A 20,114-nucleotide genomic window follows, 5' to 3' on the forward strand; every position below is an offset into this window, starting at 1 on the left:
GCAGTGCATTCCATGCACCCTCCGCTCTCTGTGGGGGATGTGACCTGCACATCTCCCCTGAATTTATTTTCTCTCAACCTTACTTCTGTGTGGAATGTGGCTGCTGCATTTACACTAGGGACTGCAAGTGGCACATGTAGAGTAAGTTACAGGGAAAAAGGATCTATTGCTTTGGGACTTTGGGAGATTGTTGTGTGGCGGGACCTTGAGGTGTGAGCCCACACCACGTTGAAAGTGCCAACACAGGTGAATAGGGTCCATGGAACGGTACAGGTCCTTTGGCTCACAATGTTGTGCCAAACCTTCAACCTGCACAAGGATCAGTCTGTTCCTTCCATCCCACAAATTCATCCATTCTTTCACCTACCACTCTCTGTGTAAAAAAATAAAAACTACCTCTGACCTACCCGCTATACTTTTCTCTAATCACCTTATAATTATGCCCCCTAGTATTAGCCATTTCTACCCTGAGGAAAGGTCTCTGACTGCCCACTCTATCTATGTACTTTATCTTGTACACCCGTATTGAGTCACCTGTCATTCTCCTTTGCTCCAAAAAGAAAAGCCACAGCTCGCACAATTTATCCTCATAAGACATGCTCTCTAATCCAGGCAGCATCCTGGTAAATCCCCTCTGCAACCTCTCTAAAGCTTCCTCATCTTTCCTATATCAGAATCAGGTTTATTATCATTGATATATGTCATGAAATTTGTTGTTTTGCAGCAGCAGCAGCACAGTGTAATACATAAAACATACTATAAGTTGTAATGTAGAAAAATTAAGTACTACAAAAAGAAAGCAAAAAATAGTGAGATGGTGTTCATGGGTTCATTGTCCATTCAGAAACTTTATGGTTGAGGGGAAGATGCTGCCTTTAAATATTGAGCATACGTCTTCAGACTCTTGTATCTCCTCCCAGATACTAGCAATGAGAGGAAGGCGTATCCTGAATGGTGAGGGTCCTTAATGAATGATGCTGCCTTCTTGTGGCATCAACTATTGAAAATGTCCTCATGGTGGGGAGCCTAGTATCTATGACGGAGCTGGCGTAGACTACAACCCTCTGCTGCTTTTTACAATCCTGTGCAGTGGTCTTCCATATCAGATGGTGATACAACTCATAAGCATGCTCTCTACATTACATCTATAGAAATATTTGTTGACATACTAAATCTCAAACTCCTAATAAAATACAGTGTGCTAACCATTGTGTGTGACCTGGCTGCATTATCACTGAGTCGGCACTTGTAAATGAATATCAAAAAAACCCCGCAGGTGCTGGAAATGTGAAATAATGACAGAAAGTGCTGGACCTCAGCATGACCTCTGTTTATAGAGATCCTTTTGCCAGATGCCACCCTGTGATATTGAAAATTGACTTTTCCCCACTTTAGGACCTTAGTCTCTGCACCATCTCCTACACCTCTTTGTAACATCATCTTAACAACTGTACAGAAAAAAAGATCTGTCCTCTTTCAATAAAACAAGGTAAAGTCTTGTTTTAATTGAGGTATTCATAGAACATAGGACTATACAGCACAGTGCAGGTTGTTTGGCCCACGATGTTGTACATGATTTGTCTTTTGCACATTGGTTGTGCATCAGTTTTTGTTTATAGCTTTTCATAAATTCTATTGCATATCTTTATTTCCTGTAAATGCCTGTAGGAAATGAATCTCAAGGTAGTATATGGTGACATATACACACTTTGATAATAAATTTGCATTGACTTTGATATTGATTTGACCTTGTAACCTACTCTAAGATCAATCCAACCCTTCCTTCCCACATAGCCCTCCATCTTTCTATCATCCATGTGCCTAACTAAGAGTCTGATAAATTTATCTGCCTCTACCATTACCCTGCACCTACCACTCTCTGTATAAGAAAAACCTACCTCTGACATCCCCCTGTACTTGGCTCCAATTACCTTAAAGTTAGACTGCCAAATCAGCCTTTTCAGTCCTGGGGAAAAAAAATCTGTCAACTAGATCCATGCCTGTTATCATTTTGTACACTTCTACCAAGTTCCTCTCATCCCCCCAAAAAAGCATTTTAATAGAATAAACGAGGAAAGACTTACTTCCATTGATGGAAAAGTCATTATTCCAAGCACAGAATTTTAGGGTAAGAAAGGAACAAGAAGGAAGATGCAGTGTATCTTTATGTTGTATTGAGTTATGATAAGGAATGCTCACCCTGAAGCCATTTCAGTGGGAATGAGATTATACAACCATAGGAGCATATTGAGGCCATTTGGCACATCAAGTCTGCTCTGCCATTGCATCGTGGTTTATTTATTATGCCTATCAACTCATTCTCCTGCCTTCTCCCTTAACCGCTGACATTCTTACCAATCTATCAACTTCCAGTATAAGTATATCCATCAACCTGAGATTCTGCAGATACTGGAAATCCAGAGTAACATACACAGATCCCGTTAAAGAGTCTCAACCCAAAACATCAACTGTTTATTCCTCTCCATAGATGCTGCCTGATCTGCATTTTGTGTTGCCCTCCATAGCTGACTGCAATTAATTCCACAGATTCACTACCCTCTGGCTAAAGAAATTCATCCTCATTTCTGCTCAAAATGGATGTCCCTCTATTCTGAGGCTGAGCCCTCTGGTGTGAGACTCCCCCACTATAGAAAACATCCTCTTCACAACCACGCTATCTAGGCCTTCCAATATTCAATAGGTTTCAGTGGGATCCCCTGTCGTTGTTCTGAAACCAGTGATTCAGGCCCAGAGCCATCAGATATTCCTCAAACATTAACCTGTTGAAGTTCAAGTTCAAGTTTATTGTCATGTTTATTTCAAGTTTATTGTTTATTGTACATGTGTACAGCTAAATGAAACAAAGTTTCTCTGGGGCCAAGGTGCAAAACACAGCACATATAGTTATGATACAGCACATGTAATTATGATATGGCATATAAATACAATAAAGTACAACACAGTCTCAGCAGAAGTCCTAGAGATTCCTGGGATCAGTCTTTTGAACCTCCTCTGGATAGCCAGAACATCTTCTCTTAGGTAAGGGGTCCCAAAGCTGTTCACAATACTCCAAGTGCAGTTTGACCAATGCCTTATAAAGCCTCAGCATTACATCCTTGCTCTTCTATTGCTACTGCAAGCTCCTCCAGATGGCCGTGTGATAATAATCAATCCATAAATAATGATAACCAGAATCAAAACCATCCCCACAGATGTGAAATAAGAACAGGAAATGATAGAAGTACTCAGCAGGCCAGTCAGCATCTATGGAAAGACAGAATAGTTCATGATTTTGATGCTGTTTGAACTGTTGGATGTTTCTTGAATTTTTATTTTATTCTGCTTGGAGGCAACAAACTTTGTGTTGTCCTGAGGTTATGAGTTTAACCTCTAAATTTATGCTGTACTTTAACCTCTATCTTTATTTTTATATAATTCATTTTTCTTCATAATTGTTTAACATTGTAGTTTATTCTTACATGTCACGCCCTGACCAACACATCACAGCAAATACCTAATACATGTAAATGTACACTCAATGGCCTCTTTATCAAGCACAGGAGTGGAGCCTTGTGTGGTCTTCTGCTGCTGTAGCCCCTCCACGTCAGAGAGTCTCTTCTGCACACTACTGTTGTAACATGTTGGTTATTTCAGTTACTGTCCCCTTACTGTCAGCTTGAAGCAGTTTGGCCATTCTCCTCTGGGCTCCCTCATTAATAAGGTGTTTTCACCCACAGAACTGCTGCTCACTGGATGTTCTTTTATTTTTGCACCATTCTCTGTAAGTCCTAGAGATTGTTGTGCATGAAAATCCCTTGTTATCAGCAGTTTCTGAGATACTCAAACCACCCCGTTTGGCACCAACAATCATTCTGCAGTCAAAGTCACTCTTAAATTCCTTCCCCACTCTGACATTTGATCTGAACAAGTGAACCTCTTAACCATGTCTGCATGCTTTTATGCATTGAGTTAGTGCCATATGATTGTCTGATTAATAAACCGGTGTATAGGTGTAGCTAATAAACTGATTACTGAGTGTAGATGGCAAATAAAGTTGATCCTTGAATAAAGCTACAGAAATGGTTTTCTTCCATTTTTTATCCACAGAACATTCCTCCTGATGGCGGAGTTGGAAAAGTTGGCAGATGATCTCCTTGCTCAGCCCTGGAGTCCTGTACACATTGGTGACTCTCCCTTTCTGCTAAAGGCCACTTTTGGTGAAGTGACCTACAGGCTGATGCTCTCTGATCTCAACAGCGTCTGGTGGGAAGAAGTAAATTCGGACGAACTCAAACAAAGAGCACAGGTATGTTCTGGGACAGAACAAAGTAGGTTTCTCACTCTGCTTGAACCTGAACAGGATTGGGCTGCCAACCTGCATGGCTCGCAGCACCTAAATGTTGTAACTTAATTAGCTGACAAGCTACCTCTATATTCCTATCTTCCAACTTTGCAGCTCAAGTCTGAGCCATCAGTAGTGATTCTCTCGGAATAATACAGACTGACAGAGGTCCTCGGGCTCATTCTTAAAAGACACTTTTTTATACTGATGCTTTATAATTGCTGCAAACAGCCAGAAAGCATCCCGCCAGCTATCCTTTCTCCTGGAAAAACACAATGATTTAAGTATGGAAACAATGAGGTGTTTCATTTCAATCCTGGTGAAATTTATCTGGTCTGGCCAATCTACTGACATTCCAAAACCCATCAGTAGGTTACTGAGATTTCCAAAGCCTGTCCACCCTGGAACTCTGCATCTCTCATACAGGGGTCCTCTCTTTTACGTAGCCTTTTAAAGAAATGGAGTTCTGCTCACAGTGCCAAAACATAACATTGAATCAGGTTCACGGTTCTGGTAAGAAAATACTAATGGCAAATAAGTACATTGGTCATTTATTCACAACCGGTAAAAAATTTGACCTAACATTCATGTTCCCCAAGTTACAAAGCTGAATACTCAACAGACATACGTTCAACAAACACACTTAGCTAAAAGTGTTGACAGAGCAAATCTTAAGACCGTAAGATATAGGAGCAGAATTAGGCCATTTGGCCTATTGAGTTTCTTACGCCATTTCATCATGGCTGATCTAATTTTCCTCTCAGCCCCAATCTCCTGCCTTCTCCCTGTATCCCTCCAGTGCCCTGATCAATCAAGGATTGATCAACCTCTGCCTTAAATATATATAAAGACTCCCACTCTAACAAGGCCTTTCACCATTCGATAGGTTTCATTGAGGTCTCCCCTCATTCTTCTGAATCCCAGTGAATACAGGCCCAGAGCCATCAAATGCTCTTCATATGACAAGCCGTTCAGTCCTGATTTTCATCAACCTCCTTTGAACCGTCTCTAGTTTCAGCACATTCTTTCTAAGATAAGGGGCCCTAGACAGCTCTTCAGGTACCTCTTTCAGAACCCTGGGTGTACACCATCTGGTCCAGGTGACTTATCTACCTTCAGACCCTTTCAGTTTCCCAAGAACCTTCTCTCTAGTTATGGTAACTTCACACACTTCATAACCCCTGACAACTGGAACTGCTACTGTACGGCTAGTGTATTCCACAGTGTAGAATGATACAAAATACTTATTCAGTTCATCCACCATTTCATTGTCCCCCATTACTACTTCTCCAGCATCATCTTCCAATGGTTTGATATCCACTCCCGCCTCTCTTTTACATTTTATTTATCTGAAGAACCTTTTATTATCCTCTTTAATATTATCAGTTAGCTTACTTTTGTATCCCATCTTTAGATTCTTAAATTACTTTTTAGCTATCTTCTGTTGATTTTTAAAAGTTTCCCAATCCTCTAACTTTCTCCTCATTTTTGCTCTGTTATATGCCCTCTCTTTGGCTTTTATGCTGGCTTTGGACTTCTCTTGTAATCCACAGTTGTGTCATCTTTCATTTAGAATACTTCTTCCTCTTTAAGAAGTATCCGAATTGCTTCCAGAAATTCTAGCCATCATCCCTGCCAGTGTTCTTTTCTACTGAATTCTGGCCAACTCCTCTCTCATGCCATGAAATTCCCATTTGTCCACTGTAATACTGATTCATTTGACTTTAGCTTCTCCTCCTCAAATTTCAGGGTGAGTTTGATCATATTAAGATCACTTGCCCCTAACAATTCTTTTACCTTAAGATCTCTAATCAATTCAGGTTTATTGCACAACACTCAATCTAGTATAGCTGATCCCCTAGTGGGCTCAACCATGAGCTGCTCAAAAAAAAACATTTCCTAGGCACTTTAGAAATTCCCCATCCTGGAATTCAGCACCAACCTGATTTTCTCAATCTAGCTGCGTATTGAAATCGCCATGACTATTGTAATATTGCTCTTTTGGCATGCATTTTATACCTCCTGCTGTAATTTGGGGGTCCTTACTACTGTTGAGGGTCTATATACCACTCCCATCAGGTCTTTGTACCATTGCAGTGCCTTAGCTCTGTCCACAAAGATTAAACACCTTCTGACCCTGTCACCTCTTTCTAATGATTTGGGTTCATTTTTAATCAGCAGAGCAATGCCACCCTCTCTGCTTACCTGTCCTTTCGATGCAATGTGTACCATTGGACGTTAAGCTCCCTGCTATAATCTTAGCTATGATTCAGTGATGCCTGCAACATCATAAATGCCAATCTGCAACTCTGCTACAAATTCATCTACCTTTATTATGCACTCATTCAAGTATAACACTTTCAGTCCTGTATTCACCCTTTTCAATTTTGACCACCTTTTACATTGCAATTCATCCTGTTGACTGCAATTTCGCCCTATCAATAGTCTCTTCTTCATCACAAATTGCCTCTGTTTTAAGATCAACTGCCTCATCTTCAGCACTATTATCTGCCTCATCTTCAGCACTATTATCTGCCTTTCCTATGATAGTTTTTACATTGAAATATACGCAGCTCAGGACACTAGTGGCACATGCTCAACCTTTCTATCCCTAACTTTGTCTGAGTCTCCACAACTTCGTCACTAACTGTTGTAGCACTCTGGTTCCCATCTCCCCTGCAGTTCCAGTATAAACCCCACTGTGCAGCATTAACAAGTCTTTATGCTAGGATATTAGTCCCCCTCTGGTTCAGGTGCAAATCTTATGCCCTCCCTCCTACATGAACTCTTTAGCCACATATTAGACTGTATAATCTTCCTAGTTCTGGCCTAACCAGCACATGACATGGGTAGCAATCTTGACCACAACCCTGGAGGTCCTGACTCGTTCTACCCATGTCATTGGTACCTACGTGGACCATGGCTGTTCACCCTCCCAGTTAAGGAGGCTGAGGGCATGATCTAAGATGTTCCAGACCCTGGCACCCAGGAGGCAACATACCATCTGGGAATCTTGTTCTCATCCATAGAACCTCCTATCCATTCCCCTAACTAATGAATCCCCTATCACTACGATGTGCCTCTTCTCCTCCTTTCCCTTCTGAGTGACGGAGGCAGACTCAGTACCAGAGGTCTGACTGCAGTGACTTTGCTCTGTAAGGTCAACCCCCTCCCCCCCCCCCCATAGTAATCTTAGCGATGTACCTGTCATTGAGGGGAATGGCCATAGGAATACTCTGCACTGGCTCCTCAATCCCTTTCCCCTCCTGTCACCCAGTTTCCTGTGTCCTGCACCTTGGGTGTAACTACCTCTCTCTATGTCCTATCTCTCAACCCCTCAGCCTCCCGAATGGTCCGGAGTTCATCCAGTTCCAGCACCAACTCCTTAACACGGTTTGACCAGAAATGCACATAATATGCTAGTTGACTAATGTTCTATGAAATTGGACCATCATTTTGTATTCAGTGCCCCACCTGATGAAATCCAGTACCCCATGTGCTGCCTTAACCAGTTTACCTGTGGTGCCACCTTCTACCTTGGAGGTATACAAAATTCCCGTAGGCTACCTGGACAACAGTAGTATGTCACCTGTTGTTGATCGATTACAGTTCAGCATTCAACACCATCACCACCTCAGTACCAATAAACAAGCTTCAAAACCTGGGCCTCTACCTCCCTCTGTACTGGATCCTTGGCTCCCTCATTGGGAGACCACAGTCAGTCCGGATAGGAAATGGCATCTTCTCACCGACAGTAATTGCAGATGCATCTCTAGGATGTGTGCTTGGCTCACTGATCTACTGTCTACACCCATGATTGTGTGGCTAGACACAGTTCAAACACCTTCTATAAACTTGCCAGTGAATTGACCATTGTTGGCAGAGATTCAGATGTTAATGAGGAGGCATACAGGAGTGAGGTAGATCAGCTGGTTGAGTGGTGTTGCAACAACAATCTTGCACTCAACGTCAGTGCGACCAAGGAATTGATTGTGAACTTCAGGAAGGATAAGTCAGGAGAACACTTACCAGTGCTCATGGATGGTTCAGCAGTGGAGATGGTGACCAGCTTTAATTCTATCTCTGAACGTCTATCCCGGCCCAACACATTGAGGCAATTATGAAGAAGGTGCACCAGTGGCTATACTTCATTGGGCGTTTGAGGAGACCTGGTAGATTTCCACAGATGTACCGTGGAGAGCGTTCCGACTGATTGTATCCCTGTCTGGTATGGACGTTCCAATGCACGGCATTGGAAGTCGGTGCAGAGGGTTGAAACTCAGCTGCATCGTGGGCATGAGCCTCCTTGCTGTTGAGGGCATCTTAAATAGGCTAAGCCTCAAAAAAGCAGCGTCCATCATGAAGGCCGCTCACCATCCAAGAGAAGCCTCTCATTGCTGCCATCAGGGAGGAGGTATAGGAGCTTGAGTACCTGTACTCGATGTCTTCCCTTACACCATCAGCTTTCTGAACCATAAACCCATGAACACCACCTCACAGTTTGCACTACTAATTCTTTAAAATATTTCTTATTGTAACTTGTGTAATTTTTATGTATTGCACTGTACTACTGCTGCAAAACAACAAATTTAGTGACATAAACCTGACTGATTCTGATCTATTATATAGGGTAGATAATGGAAACTTTTCACGTTACCCCATCTGTCTGCAACTAGTAAAGAATAGACGGGACTTTACACAGAATTTGTCATCATCGTGAGGTAGAAATCTGCAATGTAACAGCCCCTCTGCATCCAAGGAAGAGGTGGACGTGCGTCTGCTTCCAGCACTTAACAGGTGGTTAACTGAGAAAAGCTGTACTGTGGAAGGCCATGGACTGAGTGGTGGGAAATGGGGCTGGTATATCTCTCTATACTCACATGAATGAGGTGGACTGAAAGGCCTGCTCCCACTCTGTGACTAAGTATAGTCAATTTCCTGTGTCTGTGAAATTATTCCAACTGGTGGAGTATTTGGAGTGTTGAGGCTTTATAAGGCATGGGTTAGATTGCACCGGGAGTATTGTGAGCAGTTTTGGGCCCCTTATCTAAGAAAGGATAAAGAGAGGGTCCAGAGGATGTTCATGAGAATGATCTTGGGAATGAAAGGGTTAACACATGAGGAGAGTTTGATGTCTATGGGCTTGTACTTACTAGAGTTTAGAAAATTGAGGGGAGGATCTCATTGAAACCTAATAAATCTTGAAAGGTCTAGATAGAGTCAACATGGAGAGAATGTTTCCTATAGAGGGAGACTGGGGAAGTCTAGGACCAGAGGGCACAGCCTCAAAGTAGGACATCCAGTTAGAACAGTGATGAGGGGGAATTTCTTCAGCCAGAGGGTGGAGAATCTGTGGAATTCATTGCCATAGGTGGCTGTGGAGATGATGTCATTGGATATATTTAAAGTGGAGGATGATCGGTTCTTGATTATTAAAGGCATCAGAGGTTACGAGAAGAGGACAGAAGAATGGGGTTATGAAGGATAATAAATCACCCATGATGGAATGGCAGAGCAGACGTGATGGACAGAATGGCCTAATTCTGCTCATATGTCTTATGGTCTTATTTTCCCTAAGATTAAGGACACATACAAGCAGACTCAAGAACAGCTTCTAACCTGTTGTTATACTGCTCTTGAATGGACCTCTTGTATGATAATGATGAAGTCTCGACCTTGCAATCTACATCATCATGATCCTTATTGTCTACCCGCACTGTACTTTCTCTGTAGCTGCAACAATCTTCCACATTCTGCTTTTGCTTTCCCCTTTTGTATTACCTGAACATAATTGTGTATGGCGTGATCGATCTGGATGTCATACAAAACAAAAGTTGTCACTATATCTCCGTACATGTGACCATTACAAACCAATTACCAACTGATCTGAGTTAACTTCAGTTTTATGAGTGTTTCTTGATGCAACACTTAATCAAATTCTGCCTTGATTTATTTAATTTTACTTAGACGTACAGCACAGACCCTTCCAGCCCGACGAGCCCATGCTGCCCAATTACACCCTTGCAACCAATTAGCTCACTGACCTGTAGGTATTTGGAGAGTAGGAGGATACCAGAGCACCCAGAGGAAACCCACGCAGTCACAGGAGAACGTATAAATTCCTTACAAAGAGCGGCAGGAATTGACTGCAAGTTACTGATGCTGCAGTAGCATTACACTAATCTGCCATGCTGCCAAGTATTGATATTGAAGGTGTTCACTCTCACCTGCTTACATCAGCTCTTTGTTCTATATTTGGACCAGGCTGTAATGGGGTCTGGAACCAAGTAGCCTGCTAAACCAACAGCTAATGGTTTGCTGAGTGGGTTATTGGTGAATAAGTACCACTTGACTATATTCTCAGCAACAAGACCTACTTTGAACTTGATGTGCCCTGATCTAGGAAACATGCCAGCCTTTGAATCCTGATAATGCAGTATCTGTCCTGAACTTGATTAATTTACTTGTTTTTCTAAAGAAACCAATTAAGCCTAGACAGTGTCCAAAATCAGATAACAGTTTATTCGATTCTATAATCTTATAAAATAAGACTAGCTTCATTTGTCATATTGAAACATTCAGTAAAATGCATTGTTTTGTGTCAAGACGAACATGATCCAAATATGTTCTGCAAGTGCCATGCTTCTGCCACCAACATAGCAAGCCCACAGCTGGCTAACCCTTACCAACCTGTACGTCTTTGAAATGTGGGTGGAAACCACCCACATGGTCACGGGAACAACGTACAAACTCCTTACAGCTGGTGGCGGGAATTGAACGTGACTCCCTAGTGTTGTAAAGTGTTAGGCTAACCGTTATGCTACTCTGCCACCCAAAGAAAAGGAAGGATTAAAAAGCTGAAGAAAATGCATGTACATAGAACATACAACATAGCACATTACAGGCCCTTCGGCCTACAATGTTGTGCTGACCATGTGACCTACTCTAGAAACTGCCTAGAATTGCCCTACTGCATAGCCCTCTGTACTGAAATGGAAGAGAATAAATACTGATAGGAATGGTGCTCTTCTTGTCACCTCCGATGTTATAAATTTCTGTTAATTTATTGAGGTATACTATATAAAAATAATTTCAAAGTGAAGGGGAAAGAGTTAAAAGGAACTTGAGGGGCAACCTTTTCATACAGGCTGGTGGGTTGTGTATATGCAACTGCTGCTAGAGGAAGCTGTAGACGTATTTACATTCGAAGTCATTATCAAAGTCTGCATATGGCACCATATTTTATCCTGAAATTCATTTCCTTTTAGCATTTACGGAAAGAAAAGAATAGAATTTATGAATAACTACGTGAAGTCTGACAAGTAAACAATGCGCAAAAGACAAATTGTGTAAATAAATCAATAAATCTGAGAACAAGTTGTAGAGTCCTTGAAAGTAATTCTGTAGGTTTTGGAATCATTTCAAAATTGAGGTGAGTGAAGTTATCCACACTGGTTCAGGAGCCTGAAGGGTAATAATTGTTCTTGAACCCAGTGGTGTGGGACCTAAGACTTCTATCCCTTCTTCCCAACAGTAGCAGCGAGAGGAGAGGCTGATTTGGATGGTGGATGTTGCTTTCTTGTGGCAGTGCATCTTGTAAATGTGCTCAATGGTGGGGGAGTACATCTAAGTAAAAGCATTTTGTTGGTACATGGAGTTGGGAGAGCTAAACGCAGTTGAGGTTGATGACTTTGTTGGCACAGCCCTGTTTCTGTGCAGTATAATTCTTTGACAGCTTGCATTGCTTTGCTAGTGATGGAGAATAGATCAATTGTGTGTCAACTGGACAGATTGTATTTGTTCAGAGCAACACACAAAATGCTGACGATCTCAGTAGGTCAGACAACAACTGTGGAGAGGAATAAACAATCAATGTTTTAGGCTGTGACCCTTCATTATTCCAGTCATGATGAAGGGTCTTGGCCCAGAATTTTGACTGTTTATTCCTCTCTCTAAATGCTGCTTGGCCTGCTGAGTTCCTCTGCAGAATCTGTTGTGTTTTGGATTTGTTCAGTGTTTAGTGAACAGGACATAACTGGACAGTTTCCATGTGTTGGGACTGTCCTAGCCATTGGATCTGTGTCATCCTTAATGTTATTCTGTCTTTGCAGGAACTGAACAAGCGCCTAAGGGCACCAGTGTCCGCCTTCTGCCGCCACCTCTCTGGGTTGCTGGAGCCTTTTCTACAAACGGAGGGCACTAAATTACCTCCTGGCTTCACGAGTGAACAGACCTGCAGTCAGCTCACTGTCAGTTTGAGGAGTGAGCTCTCTGGAGTCCCTTTCTACTGGGCATTCCGCTGCACTGAAGCTCCTCTGAGCATGGTATGTACCTCAGTCCAAACTCGCATCTACTCTGGAGCGAAGGAAGTTACACTGATGCAGAGAGAAATGCCCAATTCTGGTCATCAAAAAAGATGTGAATGCCCAAAACAGGATGCAGAAAGTATTCAGGAGAATAACTCGACTTGGAGCATAGGTCATAGAACCATACCAACCTTTCAGCCCACGATGTTGTGCTGACCTCTTAACCCACTCCCAAATCAATGCAACAGTTCCCTCCCGTATTCTCCTTGCATCCGTGTATCTTCCTAAGAGTTTCTTATCAGTCCTTGTTACCACCCCAGCAATACGTTTGATGCACTTCCCACTCTCTGTATTTAGAAAAAATCTACCTCTGAGTTCCTCCAGCTTTTTGTGTGTGCTACTCTACCTCTGAAATCCCCGCTCTACTTTCCTCCACTCACCTTAAGATTCTGCCCTCTTGTATTAACCATTGCTGCCCCAGGACAAACATACCAGCTGTCCACTTACCAAGTCGTGATGTAGTATTATTAACCTGAAACATTCATTCTAATGCCTCCCACCTGCACAGCTCTCCATTTTTCTTTTACCCATGTATGTGCCTTGTAAATGTCCCTTATGTATGAATAAACTGTTCTCGGACTTCAAGCCGGGTACAAATATTGATTATAACCGACATTTTGATGGCTAACTCTGCCATCTTCTTCAGGAATGGCAGAGTTTCTCAATGAAACATTGGTTATAATCAATATCTGTACCTATCTGGAAGCTCAAGAAGAGCTTCTGAGGGGGACTAATATCCTGCTGGCAGGTTTACTAGAGCTGTTAGGAGTGGTTTAAACTAATATGACTTGGGGATGGGAACCAGTATGATAGAGCTGAGGATGAGCCAGCAGGTTTACAAGTAGATGATGGGTGTAATATGAATGTAAGGAAGGACAAGCCAATGATTGGGTGCAAATGCAGACACAGCAACGAGTTAAATTGTGCCACAGAGGCAAAATTCAAAAGGCCGAAGAATGCAGGACTGAAGGTGCTGTATTTAAATGTGCATTACATTCGGAATAAAGTGGATGAAGATGCTGCAGTTAGAGACTGGTCAGTATGATGTTGTGGACATCACTGAGTTGTGATTGAAAGAAGATCATAGTTGGGAGCTTAACATCAAAGAATATACTTTATATTGAAAGGACAGGCAGGAAGGCATTGGTGGTGTTGTGGCTCTGTTGGTAAGAGATGGAATTACATCTTTAGAAAGAAGTGACATAGGGTCAGAAAATGTCGAACCTTTGTGGGTGGAGTTAAGAAACTGCAAGGGTAAGAAAAACATTATGGGAATCATATATAGGCCTCCAAATAGTAGCCAAGAAATGGGGTTGAGATTGCAAAGGGAGCTGGAAAAGGCATGTAATAAGGGTAATGTCATAATTGTAATGGGGGACTTCATTATGTAAGGGAATTGGGAAAATCAGGTTGGTGTCGGATCACAAGGGAGGGAATTTGTTGAATGCTTACGAGATGACTCACAAGTTTCATCTGGAAGTACATTCAGAATTTTTTCCTCAGAAACTGGTAAGGGTCGCAAGACTATGGGTCCGGACGGCATCCCAGGGTGGGTACTCAGGATGAGCACTGCACAGCTGGCAGGTGTGTTTACAGACATTTTTAATCTCTCCCTCTCCCAGTGTAGAGTGCCCTCCTGCTTCAAAGCATCCACTGTTGTTCCTGTACCTTAATAGACCAAGGTAACATGTCTGAACAACTGGAGTCCTGTTGCACTCACCTCTATAATAAGCAAATGCTTTGAGAGGCTGGTCAAGAACCACATTTGCAGCATGCTACCACCCACTCTGGATCCCCTACAATTCGTCTACTGACACAACTGATCGACAGATGACGGAATAGCCACAACTCTACACACCGTCCTTACATATCTGGTGAAGAAGGATGCTTATGTAAGAATGCTGTTCTGGGACTACAGTTCAGCATTCAACACCATAATTTCCTCCAGAATTATGGAAGGAATTCTGGAGAATTCCCGAATTCTCCAAGAAGCTTAGAGCCCTCGGCAGATCGCCGGCAGGTGGGAAGAGTGGGCTCTCTCACCTCTGCCCTTCTGACCCTCAACACAGGTGCCCCCTAGGGCTGTGTACTAAACCCCCTCCTTTACTCTCTGCATACCTATGACTGTGTCACTGCCCACAGCTCCAATCTGCTAATTAAATTTGCTGATGATACTACTCTGATTGGCCTAATCTCAAATAATAATGAGGCAGCCTACAGAGAAGAAGTCATCACCCTGACACAGTGGTGCCAAGACACAACCTCTCCCTTAACTTCGCAAAAACAAAGGAGCTGGTTGTGGATTACAGGAGGAATGGAGATGGGCTCACCCCTATTGACATCAGTGGATCTGGGGTTGAGGGGGTGAACAGCTTTAAGTTTCTCGGCATAAACATCACCGAGGATCTCACGTGGTCTGTACATACCAGCTGGGTGGTGAAAAAGGCACAACAGCACTTCTTTTACCTCAGATGGTTGAGGAAGTTTGCTACGGGCCCCCAGATCATAAGAACTTTCTACAGGGGCACAGTTGAGAGCATCCTGACTGGCTGCATTACTGCCTGGTATGGGGACTGTACCTCCCTCAATCACTGGACTCTGCAGAGAGTGGTGTGGACAGCCCAGTGCATCTGGAGATGCAAACTTCCCACTATTCAGGACATTTACAGAGACAGGTGTGTAAAAAGGGCCCGAGGGATCATTGGGGACCCGAGTCACCCCAACCACAAACTCTTCCAATTGCTACCATCTGGGAAACGGTACCGCAGCATAAAAGCCAGGACCAACAGGCTCCGGGACAGCTTCTTCCACCAGACCATCAGACAGATCAACTCATGCTGACACAACTGTATTTCTATGTAATATTGACTATCTTGTTTTTCATAATATTTATTATAAATTACTATAAATTCCACATTGAACATTTAGACAGAGAGGGAATGTAAAGATTTTTACTCCTCATGTATATGAAGGATGTAAATAATAAAGTCAATTCAATCTAACTAGAGCAGTTTGTGCTTGAGCCTACTTGGGGAAAGGCTATCTTAGATTGGGTGTTGTGTAATAATTCAGATTTTATTAGGGAGCTTAAGGTGAAGGAACCCTAACGAGACATGGATCATACTATGATTGAATTCATACTGCAGTTTGAGAGGGAGAAGCATTAGTCAGATGTATCAGTATTGTAATGGAACAAAGGGAATTACAGAGGTATGAGAGAGGAGCTTGTCCAGGTGGATTAGAGGGGGATACTGGCGGGAATGATGGCAGAGCAGAGGTGGATGAAGTTTCTGGGAATAGTTCACAAGGTACAGGATAGCTATGTCCCACAGAAGTTGTTGTTCTCAGGTGGCAGGGCTAGGCAACTGTGGCTGACAAGAGAAGTTAAGGACTGCATAAAAGCCAAGGAAAGGGCATAGAATGTAACAAAAGTGATAGGGAAGTTTTTAAAATCCAACAAAAGGACAACTAATGAAGCCATCATACGGGAAAAGATGAACTACGAGGACAAACTAGCCAATAATATAATGCAGGATAATAAAATTTTTGTCAGCTATATAAAGAGTAAAAGGGGGGTGAGAGTTGATATTGGATCACTGGAAAATGATGCTGGTGGGATAGTAATGGCAGACGAACTTAATAAGTACTTTGCTTCAGTCTTCACTGTGGAAGACACTAGAGGTCTGTGAGGGTGAGGGAGCAGCAGTGAGTGCCATTGCTATTACAAAGGAAAAAGTGCTGGGCAAACTGAAAGGTCTGAAGATGGATAATTCTCCTGGGCCAGATGGACTACATCCCAGAGTCTTGAGAGAGGTTGCTGAAAGGTTAGTTATGATCTTTCAAGAATCACTTGATTCTGGTATGGTTCTGGAGGACTGGAAATTTGCAAATGTCACTGCAAACTTTAAGGAGGGAGGAAGGCAAAGGAATAGGAAAGTATAGGCAAGTTAGCTTAACCTCAGTGGTTGGGAAAGTGTTGGAGTCCATTATTAAGGAAAAGGTTTCGGGGTACTTGGAAACTAATGATAAAATATGTAAAAGGAATTCTTGTCTGACAGATCTGTTAGAGTTCTTCGAGGAAGTAACAAGGAGGGTGGACAAAGGAGAGGCAGTGGATGTCATTTACTTGGATTTTCATAAGGTGCCACACATGAGACTGCTTAACAAGATAAAATCCCATGGCATTATAGGGAAGATATTGACATAGATAGAGAAATGGCTAACAGGCAGGAGTCAGTGAATGGGAATAAAGGGGGCCTTTACTAATTGGCTGCTAGTGACTAGTGGCATTCCTCAGGGGTCAGTATTGGGACCGCTACTTTTCACATTGTTTGTCAGTGATTTGGAAAATGGAATTGATGGCTTTGTGGCAAAGTTTGCAGATGATACAAACATAGGTGGTGTTGAGGAAGCAATGGAGACTGCAGAAGGACTTAGACAAATTGGAAGAATGGGCAAAGTAGTTGTAGATGGAATACAGTGCTGGGAAATGTATGATAATGCATTTTGATAAAAGGAGCAAAACTGCAGACTACTATCTAAGTGGGGAGAAAATTCAAACATCAGATGTGCAGGTGGACTTAGGAGTCCTCGTGCAAGACTCCCAGAAGGTTTATTTACAGGTTGAGTCTGTGGTAAAGAAAGCAAATGCAATGTTGGTATTGAATTCAAGGGGTACAGAATATAGAAACAAGGAGATAATGCTGTAGCTGCATAAGACACTAGTCAGGCTGCACAGAGTATTGTCAACAGTTTTCGGCCCTATATCTCAGAAAGGATGCATTGTCATTGGAGAGAATCCAGTGGAGGTTCTTCAGGATGATTCCAGGTTTGAAGGGGTTAACATATGAGGTGTGTTTGGCTGGTTTGGGCCTGTACTCACTGGAATTTAGAATTCAAGGGGATCCATTGAAACCTACCAAATGTTGGAAGGACGAGATAAGGTGGTGTGGAAAGGATGTTTCCTATTGTGGGGATTCCTGAACTAGAGGGCACAGCCTCAAAGTTGAGGGGCAACCCTTTAGAACAGAGGAAAAGAGGAATTCTTTTACCCAGAGAGTACTGAATCTGTGGAATGGTCTGTCACAGACAGCTGCGAAGGCCAAGACCGTGGGTATATTTAATGTGAAAATTGATAAGTTCCCTGATTGGTCTGAGCACTGAAGGTTACGGTGAGAAGGTATTGGTCTCCTGGCCCTCCATATCCTTTTCCTAGTTAAATACTGAAGCAAAGTACTCACTACGTACCTCAGTCACATTCACCACATCCAAGCAAAATGTTTCCCCCTTTATTCTTGAGTGGTCCTACCCTCTCCCTAGCTATTCTCTTGTTCTTGATATATGTATAGGATGGTGGTCACCCATCTGCTGTCCAAAGCCTGTACTCTGGGTATGACCACCTCTTCAAAAGTCTCGTCTGTAAATATCTTCAGCCTCCCAAATGATCCTAAGTACATCCAGCTCCAGCTCCTTGACTTGGTCAGTCAGGAGCTGAAGTTGGTTGCACATCCCACAGGTGTAGTCATCAGGGAAAACCGTCAGGTATCCTGAATTCCCACATCTGACAGGAGTATTCCATCCTGACTACTCTATAGTAAAAAAGAAGAAAGCTTTCATCATCTTCCCTGTGCCTCCGCCTGTTCATGCCGAGGCCTTCCCACTCTGTCACTGGGACGCTTCAACAATGGCCGCTCCTCTCCAGACTACCTTTCGTTTACTTGCAGCTAAGTTTAGGTCTCTGACGCCGACACTTGCTGCACCTCCAAAAAAACAGCCCTCAAGAGGCTGAATCAGATGCCCTCTCTTCTCAATACCGCCGTCAGAGGGAGACCCACAGTCAGCATCTTAGGAATATATTTTTTCCCCTCTCCTTTCAGATTTTTGAACGGACAATAAACTAATCCTTGAACACTGCCTCACTACTTTTGCTCTCTTTTTGCATTACTTATTGAATTTAATTTATATATATATATACACACACCTATAGATTATTGTAATTTATAGTGTAGCACTGTACAGTTGCCGCAAGACAAATTAGATGACATGTCAGTGGTATTAAAGCTGATTCGTGATGGTAGTAAGAGTAAGAGGACATGTCCCAGATGCTGAGGGCAATGGATGTAACTCTTCAGGGTATCCTTAATGGTAGGGAAAGTTATCCCCGTGATGGAACAGGCTGAGTCTACACACCTCTGTAGCCTCTTGTGATCTTGTGCATTGATCTAAAATTCAGATTTTGTGCTGAGTTAGAAGAAAGGCAGACATAAAGGAATTAATGTGTAGATCTGTGATGATTGTATGTAGGGATATTTGTGGGGCCCAAGGGTCTCTTCTTGTCCTCGCTGCTGTCTAAAAAGAAGTTTGTACTTCTACCTGTGATGAGTGTTTCCTCCTACATTCTAAGGATGTACAAGTTAGGGTGAGTTAGTTGCGGCATGCTTTGTTGGTACTGGAAGTGTAGTGAAATGAGTGTTTGCTGGGGTGGCCAAGTGAGGTCTCCTAGCACACTGTGTTGGTGGCTGATGCAAGTTACATATTTCACTGTATGCTTTAATGTACAAATCAACAATTCTTAAATCTTAACGTATTGATCGTAAATATGTCCCTTGATTATGAGATCTGATTAGGAGAACTAAGGGAGCAATAAGAGCTGCTAAACCACTGCTTGCCACTAGGGGGTAGAAGAACCCCACTTTAGTAGTGTATGAACTATGATAAACTGAACATCTCGATCTATAGGCTATCCTTCCACTTCCTCTACTCTGCCTTTTTTGATAAAGTGAAAGAACAAACTTCTCTGTTCTAGGAGGTCCTTTTGCATCATAGATGATTTGCTTTCATAGCATGCCCACAACTTACTAACCCCTACATACATCTTTGGAATTTGGGAGAAAACCAGAGCACCTGGAAGAAACCCACGTGGCCACAGGGAGAATGCCCAAAAAGATAGCAGTGGGAATTGAATCTGGATCGATGGTGCTGTAAAGTATTATGCTATCCACTACGCTAACATGCCCGACAGATGACTCCAGTTTCCTTCCCCATAACAATGACATACGGGTTAGTAGGTTAAATGGTCACATGGGTGTAACTGGGTGGCACTGGCAGTTGGTTTGAAATGGCCTGTTACTGTTCTGAATCTCTACTCTAAACAATAAAAATAAAATAAATTAAGGCAGCATTAGATAGAGTTTTGCATCAAGCAACCCTCAGATTGAACCCTTGTTGGGCCAGAGGCCTGTTACTGAGCTGCGTTTCTAAATAAGTGAATTAATATAGAGTGTGAAAGAGGAATAGTAAGGTTGTGTTCAGGGGTTCATAGTTCAGAAATCTGCTGGCAGAAGGGTAGAGGCTATTTCTAAAATGTTGAGTGTAGGTCTTCAGGGTTCTGTAGCTCCTCCTTGATG

The 20,114-nt window shown here is 42.6% G+C and overlaps 1 protein-coding gene across 1 annotated transcript in view; it reads left to right on the plus strand.

Moving 5' to 3' along the window:
- nhej1 (nonhomologous end-joining factor 1) overlaps nucleotides 1-20,114 on the plus strand; it is a 382,674-nt gene that overhangs the window by 3,757 nt on the left and 358,803 nt on the right. Inside the window, exons 2-3 of the mRNA XM_059967614.1 lie at nucleotides 4,108-4,306; nucleotides 12,454-12,666. Of these exons, the coding sequence (XP_059823597.1) occupies nucleotides 4,121-4,306; nucleotides 12,454-12,666 (399 nt within the window). The 5' untranslated portion in view covers nucleotides 4,108-4,120. The remainder of the gene's footprint in view (nucleotides 1-4,107; nucleotides 4,307-12,453; nucleotides 12,667-20,114) is intronic.

The sequence above is a fragment of the Hypanus sabinus genome, chromosome 4 (assembly GCF_030144855.1).
Source record: "Hypanus sabinus isolate sHypSab1 chromosome 4, sHypSab1.hap1, whole genome shotgun sequence".
NCBI lineage: Eukaryota > Metazoa > Chordata > Chondrichthyes > Myliobatiformes > Dasyatidae > Hypanus > Hypanus sabinus.